The sequence below is a fragment of the Durio zibethinus genome, chromosome 4 (genome assembly GCF_047325235.1).
Source record: "Durio zibethinus cultivar Kanyao isolate XHJ-2024 chromosome 4, ASM4732523v1, whole genome shotgun sequence".
Classification (NCBI taxonomy): Eukaryota; Viridiplantae; Streptophyta; class Magnoliopsida; order Malvales; family Malvaceae; genus Durio; species Durio zibethinus.
Genome location: NC_143165.1, coordinates 36,262,795 through 36,277,536, shown reverse-complemented (window position 1 = coordinate 36,277,536; position 14,742 = coordinate 36,262,795). Strand labels below are relative to the sequence as shown.

At 34.6% G+C, this 14,742-nt stretch overlaps 2 protein-coding genes and 2 pseudogenes across 3 annotated transcripts; 2 read left to right on the top strand and 2 right to left on the bottom strand.

Moving 5' to 3' along the window:
• Positions 1-1,633: 1,633 nt before the first annotated feature.
• On the top strand, positions 1,634-3,856 carry LOC111288318 (pentatricopeptide repeat-containing protein At1g08070, chloroplastic pseudogene; annotated as a pseudogene).
• Positions 3,857-6,738: 2,882 nt separating this feature from the next.
• Positions 6,739-8,105, bottom strand: LOC111288467 (CLAVATA3/ESR (CLE)-related protein 10-like). Its single transcript, XM_022879371.2, has one exon. The coding sequence runs from the start codon at positions 7,623-7,625 to the stop codon at positions 7,320-7,322; it is 306 nt and encodes a 101-aa protein (XP_022735106.1). The 5' UTR covers positions 7,626-8,105; the 3' UTR covers positions 6,739-7,319.
• Positions 8,106-9,201: 1,096 nt separating this feature from the next.
• PAP9 (purple acid phosphatase 9) lies at positions 9,202-12,831 on the top strand. Its single transcript, XM_022878522.2, has 2 exons — positions 9,202-9,943; positions 10,817-12,831. The coding sequence occupies exons 1-2, from the start codon at positions 9,263-9,265 to the stop codon at positions 12,092-12,094; spliced, it is 1,959 nt and encodes a 652-aa protein (XP_022734257.1). The 5' UTR covers positions 9,202-9,262; the 3' UTR covers positions 12,095-12,831.
• A 97-nt stretch (positions 12,832-12,928) lies between these two features.
• LOC111287848 (putative SNAP25 homologous protein SNAP30) lies at positions 12,929-14,086 on the bottom strand (annotated as a pseudogene). The gene is made up of 2 exons (XR_016341830.1): positions 13,257-14,086; positions 12,929-13,072 (listed from the first exon to the last, which is right to left on the bottom strand). The product of XR_016341830.1 is annotated as a putative SNAP25 homologous protein SNAP30 (transcript).
• Positions 14,087-14,742: the final 656 nt, after the last annotated feature.

Here is a 14,742-nt window from a genome sequence, read left to right as displayed (position 1 = left end):
GTTTGAGCAATTCGGCTAAGGTAAAATGGATCTTGAATCCTGGTAATCAGGTCTGAATCATTACCCGCATTGCATCATTCAAATTAAAAAAAAAAAAAAAATCAATACTTTTCAGGAAAACATTGAACTAAGACATCTATATATATTCCAGATCCAAGGTTGTAGATGTGGTGTGTAGTTCCATCAAGAACTCCTTGTCCAGTGACTAGCAGGAAGGTATTAAACCATTCCTCCTCATAACAGCCACCAGGAGCTAAAACCTTTGGTTGAGTTTTAGGATCAGGATACAACTCTTTCACCAAATTCTTGAGTGCTATAACATCTTTGGCATATTGTTCAGCCTCAACCCTTGCACCTACCCCAGATCCACCGAGTTCATTTCCTGACAACATAAGTTGATCAAATTTTGGACCAAAAGTATATGTAAAAATCAATCTTATATAAAGCTTCAGGTACTAATCTTAGTTACAAAATTCATATGAATCAATTTTGTATCCTTTGAAAATAGTATACTTCATCAGATCTCGAGTATTTTCTGATTGCCAATCACCAATCCAAAGAGTCTTCTCAGTTTTAGACTTTGTTCTTCCGATGAAAGCATTCAAGCCAAATGTAAGCTTTGCACTAAAAGTGTGAAGTTAATAGGGATCATAGTTAATGTTTCGAAAATTAAAAACCAATACCAGTGGTTAAAGACTTTGAAGTATATGCCCGGTTCGACTGAACAAGTTATTCAACTCATCCCATCTCTCAGTGGAAAGGCACCCTTCGGAGAATCCAAATAAACCATCTTCTTTTTTCTTGATAGGGGGGCAGTCCTAACTTTTCCAGCTTTGCTAGAATCTTGTTTTGCAAATCCATAATGTCAAAAAAAAAAAAATCAAATTATATGTAAAATACATAGTTTTTGTATACTCAAATATGTTAAAGAATAATTCATTACCAGATTGAAAATTCCAGCCTTTCCCCAAGGACATTGATCATAGTTACATTTGTCAGAAGGCCACAAATCCAATGTCACACATACGAAGTTATCATCTGTTTTAGCAATTAAAGTTGCTCCTTTAATAACAACTTTCACATTTTGTGCAACTGAAAATGACAACCATGAGAGAACGATTATGGAACAGACAATGCTTTTGAAATCCATAATTGCAGAATCTAAAAATTACAAAGAAGAAGTGGTGATAATGGAATTTGCTTAATCACATATATATATATATATATATATATATATATATAGATATATTAGAAGTGGGTTAAAAAGTGATAAGAACAAATAACTCATTATCTTTGGGGAAAAAAAACCCAGATTATCCTGTAGTTTTCAAGGGATAAAGTATCAGTAAAAAACTATATGATAATCAGTTTGATCAATTTGATTGACAAGAAAAGGAAAAAGTTAATCAGTTTGTTGTCAGGAGAGTATGTGCTTGATAGTATTATTATGTTTATCACTCTGCGTATCAGTTTAAAACTATATCATAATCAGTTTGATTGAACAAAAAATGAAAAAGTTAATCCATTTTTTATCAAGAGAGTATGTTTATGACTCTGTCTTGGGTTTGTTTTTGGACTCTGACAGGCAAAGCTTAAAAAAAGTAAGCTCCAAAAAATGCTACTGCTTTCATTGAGAGTCTAACTCAAGGCCTCCTACCGAGCGATTAAAGCATTTATTAATGGTGGATAAATTTTAAAATTTATTAAAATTTAGAAAAGGCCAAGGCGAAATCCAAAAAACAGTGATAGAAGTGTCCAAGCTTTGCTTTTCTAGTAGACAAAACTAAGCTGCTCGACAAGCTCATGTCAAGCAGTAGCAAGAGATGCCTAAAACTGTTGGAGAAATGCAAGAACATGAACCAGCTAAAGCTAGCTCGTGCACAGGCAGTCACATGTGGTCTTGGCACCAACAACTTTGCTTTAAGCAGGCTCGTAGCTTTCTGTGCAAACCCAAATCATGGAAGCCTTACCTATGCCTGGAACCTCTTCCAAAACATTCAGAGCCCCACAATTTGTATCTGCAACACCATGATCAAAACTTTCTTTCTCAAAGGTGAAATCTTTAAAAGCATCCAGTTTTACACTAACATGTTGAATAATGGAATGTACCCTGATAGTTATGCTTTGCCTTATGTGTTAAAAGCTTGTGCAAAGTTACAATATTTTTACTTGGGAGAACTGGTTTATGGTCATTGCTTGAAACTGGGTTTTGCGTTTGATATTTTTGTGGGTAATGCTTTGATTTCTATGTACTGTGGATTTGATAATATGGAAGTAGCAAGGTACATTTTTGAAGAGATTCCTGTACTAGATGTTGTTTCATGGACAGTTATGATTTGTTGGGCATGGGCAAATGGCTGACATTGACACTGCAAGATTGCTTTTTGATGAGGCTCCAGTGAAGGATAGAGGAATTTGGGGTGCTATGATATCTGGATATGGAAAAAATAATTGTTTTAGAGAGGGTCTTTATATGTTCAGGCTAATGCAAATGAGTGATATAGAGCCTGATGAGGCTATATTTGTGAATATTCTTTGTGCCTGTGGTCATTTAGATGCTTTAGATACTGGAATTTGGATTCATAAATATCTGGATCAACAAAAGTTTCCAATGAGTCTTCGTTTGAGTACTGTCTTGTAGATATGCATGCAAAATGTGGGAATTTGGACATGGCTAAAATGTTGTTTGATGAAATGCAGCAAAGAGATGTTGTAAGCCGGAATGTAATGATTTCTGGGATGGCAATGCATGGGGACGGAGAAAGTGCACTTGAACTGTTTAGGAAAATGGAGAAGGATGGAGTCAGTCCTGATGACGTTACTTTTATTGCTGTTTTTAGTGCTTGTAGTTATTCTGGCATGGCGTTTGAAGGTCTAAGGGTGCTGGATAGGATGCGTAATGTGTACAACATTAAGCCTAAAAGTGAACATTTTGGCTGTATGATTGACCTACTTACCCGAAGCGGGCTCTTTGAAGAAGCAAATCAAATAATTAACAGACTACCGGATTCAAGCAATCCCTCTGATGAAGCCATTGCCTGGAGACCATTGCGGAGTCCCTGCTGTAGTTATGGACAAACCAAACAGGCTGAGGTAGCTGCTGAGAAACTCATGGAGCTAGAAGATCATAGTGGGGTATATGTTTTGCTCTCAAATCTGTATCCAGCGTCAGGGAAACATTACGAGGCCAAAAGAATAAAACAGATGATGAAAAGCCGAGGGGTGAACAAGGTACCAGGTTGCTGTTCTGTCAAGATCAATGGGATAGTTCATTAGTTTATTGCTGGGGACGAAACTCACCTACAAATGGAGGAAATACACTTTACTTTGGACAAGTTAGACAAGCAATTGGATTATGCTGGGGAAATCATATTCGGCTGATTAACAGGAACACCAGTTTCTTCTGGGCAGACCATGTAACTGGCAAACAACTTGTTATATCATGTAGTTTTTCATGTCCATTTTTGAATTTTGTAATCATGCACCTTAGATTTGCATCTTTGTCAACATTTGTATAGCTTGTTGTCATTTCTGAGCTCTTCTGAGTTCAACTTTGGTGACGTGAGCCTGCAATTTCTATAATAGGACAAGTTCAGATGCTCCCCCGTTGCTAGTAGCTTCTTGTTAAACAAACCAGAAGCCTGCACTTTTATTGTCACTTTGTTGTGATGACAGTGCTTCTTCTATCTGTTTGCATCCTATCAAAATCCCCCCAACCCCCATTTTTTCTTTTTTTTTGAAAAAAAATTGTACATCAGTAGATGCTGAAACTTGGGTATCGAAATATGTTGATTCAGAATCAACCTTCAATTCCTGAATAACCTAAATATTTACAATGTGACACTTTAATCTCATGTAAGAAGATTGTGAGGATTTGTTATGCTATATATAAAAAGATATAAATTTATATTTGTGAGGGACATGGTAAAATTATAAGATTTTTTATTAAAATAAATAATATATAGCAAACTGAATATAGATATTTATAAATTGTATTAAAACAGTCATTAATTATACGAAAGTTAGGTATCATAAAGTCGAAATTATTTTCAAAATTTTAATATCTAATATGACTCAAATTTTGTAATTTTATTTGAGTTTTATATTGAGTTTCACGAAGAAATTAAATTTTATAAAAAAGTTTATGATACTTTAATAAGAAATAAAAATTTATTATAATATATATAAATTTATATTTATATTTTAAAAATATATTTTATAAAATAAAATTTTAAAATTTTAAATTAAAATAAATAATATCTTTCAAATTAAGTTATCGATACACTTGTCCTTAAAGCCAGTCATTCACTAATGGCAAGAGAAGCTGGAGACAAGAAAAAGTGGGTAAAACTTAAGATTTCCATTGTCAGAGAATTTGATGAACCAGCGTCTTGGCAAATACAATCCAAGTTAAAAGGTAAAATTTGTCAAGTTGAAATCCGGGTTCACAGATTTTTGGTTGAAACTGTGTCGGAAGTAATTCAGCTTTATCTTTCATCAGTTATTTTATTTTATTTTTTAATTGCTTGATACGGAGAACTGTGGGCCCGGTTTCTTACATGCTTTTAACTGCAGCAGTTTGTTGGGATTCCCAGCGGCTATTTTGTCGGTTTGGTTTTTGTTTACTCCTTTCTGACAAGTAAGTCAGTTCGAGGAATTTAGTTTAAAAAAAAATTAATTGTTATTTTTATTAGTATTTGTTTTAGTCATTATCCATTTTAAATTAAAATTTTCATTTTTTAACTCTTTGTTTTTGTTTTTGTTTTTTTTTACCACCAATTTTGGGAAGAAAAACAAACTAACAAAAATCAAATAATAATTTCAAAACATAAAATGAAATTTTCTATCTTTCATTTTTTTAATATATATTATTTTGTATTTATAAGGGCAACACTAGGATGACAATCTAATCCATTTTCGATGGATTTCGATATGATCCGATTATGACCCGATCTTATGAGATTAATTTTTTTTTTTGAAATTTAGATTTCGGATCGAATCGAATAAGGTTAAGAAACAATCAGATTCAGATCAAATTCAGGTTTAAGGCAAATCCTATCTGATCCGATATTATATAAAAAATTATTTTTTAATTAATTTTTTAAATTTTTATTTATATATATTTATATAATGATATTTATAAATATTTATATTTAAAAAATAAATATTTCATTAATTTTGAGTCGGATCGGATACGATTTATATAGTATCAAGTCGAGTTTCAGGTTCGGGTATGAAAAAATAAAAAAAATTTCGGATAAAATCGAATTTGAAGTGAACAAAACCCATCCCGAACCCGACTCGATGTCAACTCTAGACAGCATAACCTTTTTCACATTTTTTTCCTTTTGTGTTTCTATATTTTGTTTATTATAAAAAGCGAAAAATAACAATATTTTTTTTATCTTGACAATTTGTTGGGATTTCAATTCTTACAAAATTTTTATTTTCAAATTACGATTTTTTTATATAAAAAAATTGTATATTACAATAATATTGTGTGTTGGTACATCTGATAAAGATTAAGGTTAATTTTATAGATGCTTTTTCTTTTTAATTTTTGTTTTTTATAAAAAATAAAAAACCTGCTAAATGAAATCTTAAAAATATAACTTTTGAATTGATTTTTTTTTCTTTTGCATTATGAATTGAAAGGTTTGAACTAAGATTGATGATCTTTTAGATTTAGATATTAAGATTTGGGCTTCGTTTGGAATCAATCGGACCTCTAATGGGCAATCAACTACTATAAAACTTCGTGTCAACTGAATCTTGCACCTTTTTGGATGTTAAAACATTTAGTGTATTTTGTGATTTTTAGCCATTGAGGAGTAAACCTCCAGTGGCTAACAATGGCCAACTGGCCACTTTTTTTTTATTTTATTTTTACCTTTTACATAATTTTATAATTATTAAAATATCTTTTTTTAATAATTTTTCTTATTTCATTTTTATTTAGAAATAATAAATAATTTTATTAATGTAATATAATAAAAATATTATTTGATATATTATTATTTATCAATAAATATAAACATAATTTTTTAATTATTTATTAATTTTATAAATGTTAAATCATTTAAAATTTTTATTGCGTATAAATTTTATTTTAGTATCCTTAATAAATATTTTTTTCACTACAATTCACCTCACTGTTATAGTTGTTTTTACATCTAAACATATATATTATCACTGATTTTAATTTCGTTGCTATAATAATTAATTTTACCTTCATTACTATTTTTAATCTCATCAAAATTAATCTTATTACCCTTCCAAATGAGCTCTTAAAAGAGAGAGACTAAAATATTTTACTACTTATAATTAAGCTAAATGAAAAAATTAGCATGATAATGCTAATCAACCTAGCCTTTTTCAATTTTCCACATTCATTAATTTCCTACATCAAAAGAACTTTTTCCAGCCATTATCCACCTTATTTATTAACCCAATTAAAAATCAATCTTTATATATATTTTCACAAATGAAGTCAAGACTTTCGAAAAATCGAATCCCAACTTTATAAAAATTAATTTCTTGATAAAAAAAGTGAACCATTTAAATAGAATTTCACATTCAAAATCAATTTATAGCCTTATAATGTGACTAAAGACTCTAGATTAGTAGATTAATAATGTTTGGCTGATCATGATAGGGGATAGTAGTTGGAAATCAATAGCTAATTCAACCAAAAGAACAATGAGAGAAAAAAAAAATAGTAACAAGTAAATTATTGATGCTAACAGTAAAAAAAGCAAACTTTCACAAGAAAAATTTATAGCATATATGGTCATAGATTCAACCCCGTTGCCTGTTTTTCAACACAAGGCTACATCAACATATTTAATGCAAAACGCTAAAAATATCTCTCCCTTCACGGTTCGAAAGTCAATTAATGAAACTCATGGGTTTCTCTTGAAATTCAACTCCCCCACCACTTCTGGGATCCTTCTTCCTCCTTTGAACCATAGATTATAGTGATTAAGAAACAGCGACGGTACGCCAATTCCTTGCTTGTTTTTGCTGCCTTCAGTACTGTCTCTTTTCGTCACCAAAAGTTATAGGATAGAACTACAAAAACAAGTATGGAAATAGCAATCGTCGTTAAAGAAACAGTGTAAAAAACAGAACAAGAAATTAGCTAATGTCTAATACTAATAAAATTTGAGAAGGGCTGGCTGTATATAAACTCCATGCATGAAAGGTAACAAGAATTGCAAAGAAAGCAAAATCTTGGCTAAAATATAGGTACTAGATAGAAAAGACGGTGTGTATGGACAGAATGGTGGGTAATTCAGAGACGTAATGAGTTAAGCTCTTCAGTTGTGAAGAGGGTTGGGCCCTGAGGGGACAAGTCTCTTCTCCACACCATATCTTGGATCAATTTCATTGACTTGGGATGGTGGTGGCAATGATGGCAAGACAGGTTGCAATTTGTGGATTCTTTCAAGCTGAAAACACAAAGAACGTTGCTGTGCGCCAGAGAAAGAATCACAAGAACCGAACTTGGAGTCATGTAGCTGGCGATGGAGCTGGTGGTTTCTTGGAGAAGTTCGTGTCAGAGTTTGGGTGGAGGGTTGGAGGAGGAGGAGAAGCATGAAGATCAAAAGGCTGTACCAAGACATGGCGATTGGGATTTTTCTTCTCTGCTTTGCTGGTTTCGTGACAGACTTAAAAAGGGATTGTCCTGAGATGAGAGACGCAAAGATGGCGATGGAAGGGAGTGCTTAAATGCAAGGCAAGACAAACCTGAAGGGATATAATTTGACAAAGGAAAACAAATAATCTATAGCTATAGGGAGGCAATTTTCATTATTTCTCATCAAATCAATCACGTATTTTTGTAGGTGTACGGCCACATAACTAAGATACCGCACAAGTTTTTAACCCATCAGCCCTGTGAATCTACTAACTTATCCCATTCCAACCATTGCAAAAGTTATCAGAAAAGTAGCCCTGTAAAACAGTAACTATCAGACAGGGTTTTAAAGCTTTCCTGATAGTTTTTTCAAGCCTGTTGCTGACAATCCGAGGCCTTTGGTGCAATTGCAGACATAATAAATGTTTTTTTTTTTTGCTATTTATTACAGGAAGGTAGAAATATGGAGCAAACAGAATCTGAACTTTCATTGATTGTCCACTCCCAGTCTTTTTATCTTCTGCAAATCCCTGTTCCATTTTTTCAGCCAGAACCCAACTACAGCAGAGGAATAGTATAAATAACAATCTGAACGTGTACCAAAAAACTTGGCTTAATCGATCAAAGGGTGCAACCATTACCAAATATCTTGGCTAAATTGCTCATCATGTAGTAATCAATGGGTACCATTGATGACAAGATATTCGAAGTTTATTGGGTGATTATACTTGTAAAAGAAATTATAAGAACTATGCTTTGTTATTGAATGTGTTCTTTTAGAAAACAACCTAATTCCCACCTTAATTTTCACTATTCATTTTATTTAGATTTTCTTTTTTTTTTTAAGTATTTGAGATTGCTTGACTCCAGCAATCCATCAACCCCAATCACATTTTATTTAGATTTTTTTTGTGTGACAATTTGATGATACATGTTTATTATTCTATATCAATTCATTTTTAAAATAATATTTCATATCATTCTCAACCCTCAATCCATTCTATTTTAGGAGAATAAATAGGATAAAAATGGGTCAAATATATAATTAGTCATCCAACTACACGAATGTCTTTAAAATGATTGCATAATTATTAATTTTTAAAATTTAATTATAAATATTTTTTATCATTTAAATATTAATTTTTAATAATGCGTTGATGTAAAAATTATATATTAACGATTGTGTTCACGTGATATTATCATATCACATGATATTTTATGTGACATATAATTAAGTAAAAAATATTTAATAATATAATATGATGTTTGATAGTTAACATAATAATGTTACATTAGTATGTCGATAAATATTAACGATTAAGTGATAAAAAAATATTTATTAAAATTAAAGTTATTAAATAAAAAATTTTAATAATTTAATAATTATTTTAAAAACACAATTCTAATTAAATGACTAATAATATATTTTATTGTAACATATATGATGTAATATAGTAATTATTAATTTGAAAGGCTAAAATATTTTAAGTGAGTTAAATAGGTGAGATCTTTTTTTAAAAGAAAAGTTAAAATATATATTTAAAAAAAAAAAATTATTCAACGCCCATACTTCAGTTTTTCCTTCTTACAGCTATCCTCATCGTTTCTCTGCCATCATCGGCCATGATCCTGCTTTTCTTCTTCCTTCTTTCTCTTCTCTCCCAAACCCAATCCAAACTCATCCTCTCTGTAACTCCAAAAATCCTGTCCAAATCTGGCGACCAGGTTCTCATCCGATGGTCCGGTATCGAGTCACCATCGAAGCTCGACTGGCTCGGTCTCTACTCACCCCCCGACTCAACCCACGACAACTTCATCGGTTACAAATTCCTTTCCTCTTCCCCAAATTGGGAATCAGGGTCGGGATCCATTTCTCTACCTCTCACCTCCCTCCGCTCTAACTACTCCTTCCGAATCTTCCGCTGGACCGAATCCGAGGTCAACCCGGACCTCCACGATCAGGATCATAATCCTCTCCCGGTTACACATCATTTGTTGGTGGAGTCGGAGAGGGTGGGGTTCGAGTCGGGTCGTGGACCGGAGCAGATCCACTTGGCGTTGACTGGTCGGGAAGGGGAGATGCGGGTGATGTTCGTAGCGGAGGACCCTGCGGAGAGGCACGTGAGGTATGGGGAGAGGGAAGGAGAGTGGGAAGGTGGCGTGGCGGTGGCAAGTGCGGTGAGGTATGAGAGGGAAGACATGTGTCATGGCCCAGCTAATGAGAGCGTTGGCTGGAGAGATCCTGGTTGGATATTTGACGCGGTTATGAAGGGTTTAAAGGGTGGGATCAAATACTATTATCAGGTAAATTTGGTAATTTTTTGGGATTTTTAACTATTTGTTTTTATGTTGCTCTTTCTGATTAACAGTTTTTTTAGCAGTTTTGTAATCTGGATCATGTTGATTAACTATTGATATCTGTGTTTCTGTTTTAATAATTCTTGTTATTACACGTGTCAAACCTGACATGAAGCAATGATACGAAAACACGAATTACCATGTCTAACTATATTTTGACATGAAACAGGACATGAAAACATGAATTCACAAATTACCATGTCTAACTATATTTTCTTGGTGATTATAGCATTGATAATCAGTTATGGTATTTTACTTTTGGTAATAAAAAAGCAGGCATATTTGTTGCTACATTTGGAAATGTTCAACTAGATTCTGCTGTGACTAAAAAGGGTTCATTTTTCAATAGCTAAATATAGTGTTTGAAAATGGCTGTGGGAAAATACTGAGCTGCTCGTATTGGTGGATTACATTGTTTTGTTGGCTGTTGCATTACCATAAGATTTGCTTTGTTTTTCATTTCTTTGCCATTTAGTGGCTTGTATAGGGAGTTCACTTTTCATCACTAGGTTTGAGTTTGAACATTGATCTAGTGCTTTTGGTAAGTGGCTAGTTACCGCCAAGTCTAGTGCTTTGAGTTTGACAGTTGCATAGAATTATCCATTCAAGTTAATTCATGTCTATGTTACGTGTGATTCATATATTTATCTTGTTAATTTCTATTATGTTGTATCGTCGTTACTTGTTGGGAATTAGCAAAAGTGCAAAACCCTTTTTCACTTGAACACATAGTGCACTCTCAATTCAACTTTAGGTTAGATGGTCACTTGCATTACCCTGTTTTGCACCTTCTAAGAAAGAACAACTATTCTATCATAGGTTGGAAGCGAGTCTAAAGGTTGGAGCAGTACACGCAGCTTTGTCTCTTGGGACACAAGTTTAAACGAAACAACAGCCTTCCTATTTGGAGACATGGGAACTGCTACACCATACTTAACCTTTAGTCGTACACAAGATGAAAGCATATCAACCATTAAGTGGATCCTACGTGACATTGAAGCTATTGGAGACAAGCCTATTTTCATTTCTCATATTGGGGATATCAGCTATGCAAGAGGCTACTCATGGTTGTGGGATGAATTTTTCAACTTAATTGAGCCTGTTGCCTCCAAGGTGCCATATCATGTGTGCATTGGTAATCATGAATATGATTGGCCTTCACAGCCTTGGAAACCTGAGTGGTCCAATACAATTTATGGAACAGATGGCGGTGGTGAATGTGGGGTGCCATACAGCCTTAGATTCAATATGCCTGGCAACTCTTCAGAACCAACTGGAACCCTTGCTCCAGCTACACGAAACCTTTACTACTCATTTGATATGGGGCCAGTTCATTTTGTTTACATGTCAACTGAAACCAATTTCCTCCCTGGAAGCAGCCAATATAATTTTCTGAAGCATGATCTAGAGTCAGTTGATCGGACAAAGACCCCTTTTGTTGTAGTTCAAGGGCATAGACCAATGTACACTACAAGCTATGAAAGTAGAGATGCCCCATTGAGGGAGAGAATGCTTGAGCATTTGGAACCTTTGTTCGTGAAAAACAATGTGACCCTTGCATTATGGGGCCATGTCCACCGGTACGAGAGGTTTTGTCCACTGAAGAACTTTACGTGTGGAAGCATGGGGCTAAAGTGGGAAGGCTGGGAGGCATTACCTGTCCATGTTGTGATTGGGATGGCTGGACAAGACTGGCAACCAACTTGGGAACCTAGACCAGACCATCCACATGATCCAGTCTTCCCACAACCCAAGAGGTCTTTGTACCGCACGGGTGAGTTTGGGTACACTAGATTGGTTGCTACAAAAGAGAAGCTTATACTTTCTTTCGTAGGAAACCATGATGGGGAGGTGCATGACATGGTTGAGATTTTAGCATCTGGGCAAGTTATTAATGGTGGTGACAGTGACAGTGGTAAAGTTGGTGCAGCCCTTAAGGATGAGGTGATGCAGTACTCATTTTCACGTTATGTCTGGGGTGGTAGTGTCTTGGTGCTCGGCGGTTTTGTTGGCTATGTTCTTGGTTTTGTTTCGCGTGCTAGGAATCGAGCTGCCTCAGGAAGGGGCTGGACTTCCTTGAAAAGTGAGGAGATATGAAATACAAGACGAAAGATTATGTGTGAAGGGCACCATGAAGAAAATTCTTGTATCATTCCATTTATACCAATTGAGTAGATCAGTAATGACAAATGTATGGTCCGGATGGGAGAGAAAATGGAAAAAGAAATGTTAAAACTTCATACAGTTATGTGAAGCAAATTTGGTAAGCTATGCAACCTCTCACTTGGCAAGCAAATGACGTGCACGTTGGTTGGCACCTTTCACTCGAGAGTTCAGTTAATCCACATCATCTTGGAGATGATCAAGAGCTTTATTTTGTCTGCAATTACCAAATCATTTAACAATAATATGAGACAGGGTATGTAACTGAGAATGGGTGGAAATTACATTAAAATGCAGATTTTGAAGCAGTGTAGAAGTTAACAAGTACATGGACATAATAAGAGCGAGACAACAGACCTTTCAAGTTCAGATCCCATCTCGGCAGCCATGCAGTTTAGATCACCCAAGATATTACTTAGATCTGAAAGTGCATCATCTTGCTTTGCCTTCTCAAGCTGGAGTTAGATAACCAATTAATATCACTGCAATAGCGGAATTTTACCAAAATTTGTACGCACAAGATAGTACTAACCTCAACTTTCTGTATGGCATTAGTTGGTTCAGGAGGAGGTGTCCTACTTCCCGGCTGAGCTTTAGGTACAGGGGCCAGACCCAACTTTTCTCTCTGCTTCTTGTGGTTTTCACTTTTATTAGATGACTTGTTTGCCAAAGCAATGCATGAAACAATCAAATCATTGTAAAATCCAATTGACATCCATCCAAACATTTCTATATTTCAGTTTAGCATCCATGCTAAAGCAAAAGAGTTTAAATAATTATTACACTAAGGAACTGAAGAAATTGCATTAGAAGAAAACCTGAGGTGATAACAGGCCCCTTAATTTCTCGTGTCTTCTTTGGCTTCCATGGCTTAGAGAACATGCCACCTAAACCGTTCAAAAGCTTCTCACCCTGATATTTGCAAAGTTTATAGAATCTAGTTAAAATCAATTTACATGTTGATCAGATTGCTTTGCTTCATTTCGATTTCCAAAATGATCCTGCAACAAACAGGCTATAAGTTTCAAATGTTTTCATTATTTTAACTATAGTCTCCTCCTCTCCTGCCGATCTGTACAGGCTATATAGAACTTACCCGATTCAAATCCTTATCCATCTCAACTGCCATGATGTGGGTCCTTTCAATTTGCTGTCCTTGCTGATGCAAAGTATCAAGTGTCCTTGTAGCATCCTCCCTGATGTTCTCAGCGATCTTCAAGCAGTTATTAATACTATTTGTTGTATCCTAAGCCTTGTAGAAAGCATAATTCTCCAGGTCTTCCATAGTCTGGCTCTGGAGTCCTCCAGAGTCGCGGAAATCATTCTTGTATCTATCTCTATCTCGTGCTGGTGATGGCCTAGTGGATGCTGAAGTTTGCTTTCTTCTTTCATTCCATGGTCATCATCATTCAAATCGGGGATTAAGAGCACAGGCTTAGAAAAGTTCTTCTAGCAGGTGTAATACTGTTCTTGTTGCTATCTTCAGTGTCTGAATCAAATGGACTGGAACCAGAACCACAAGCAGCTGGTGGGTCCACTGACTTCTGCCTGGCTCTCATAAATCCAAACATTTTGTCAAAGAGTAAAATTGTCTGGTTAGGAATCTAAAATCCAAGGAAGGAAAATGACAGGAACACCTTGAAAGTTGATTCTTCAACAAATGGTACCGAGAAACCAAGCAATTGTTTTATAGAAGCAGGTGATTCTCAACAAACAAAAAGAAGATATATTTTTGTAACCTTCAATTAACATCAACACAATGAGCCCAAAAACATGACAATTGGCATACCTATCTGGGATATCTTTCATGGGAAATGCAAATTCCTACACATTTCCATTTACAAGGAATAAGATTATACAATAAAGAAGACCCAGAACTCAACTATATCACATTCAAAGAAATTCAAGCAAAAAAAAAAAAAACAAATACAAGCAAATTAAACAACAGGGTACCTGGGATAACTTGGAATTGAACATATATGAAGGGAAAAAAATTGATACACAAACCCAAGGAGGAAACCAAAAAGAATTGGATTTGTGTGTAAAGGGAGGATTTTTTGGAAATGGGGAGAATGATAGAGGGAGACAGTTTTTTTTTTGGGGATCAAACAGATGGGAAGAGCCCCAGAAAAGGAGAGCAAATCCCTTTGCAATAACCTCCAAAAGTACAGGAAGTCTATTTTATTTAGACCGTTAGAGTTTGAATTTCTGTTGCATTGTGGTTTTCTTATATGCTTTCTAATTTTAGACATTGTTCTTACATTGGGTACCAAGCCCAAGCAGCGGAGAGGGATTGGGTTTTGACTTGGGTGGGTTACCAACAATGGTTTAATCATGAAGCTCAAGTACAAGACCTTTATATCAACCATCATGACATGAAAAACTTTTCATTAAAAGAATAAAAAGAAAGATAATTTTCCAAGATAATTACTATAGGTCCAACAGTTGTGTGATTTGAGAAAAAACAAGTGAAAGTTATTTGCAATATCTTCTCTTCTTGTGGTTTGATCTGTTACACAGTTTGTGCCAGACCCATCGTTTGAAGAAGTGAAGGCCATATGTCAGAAGTGGTGTTTTTGGTC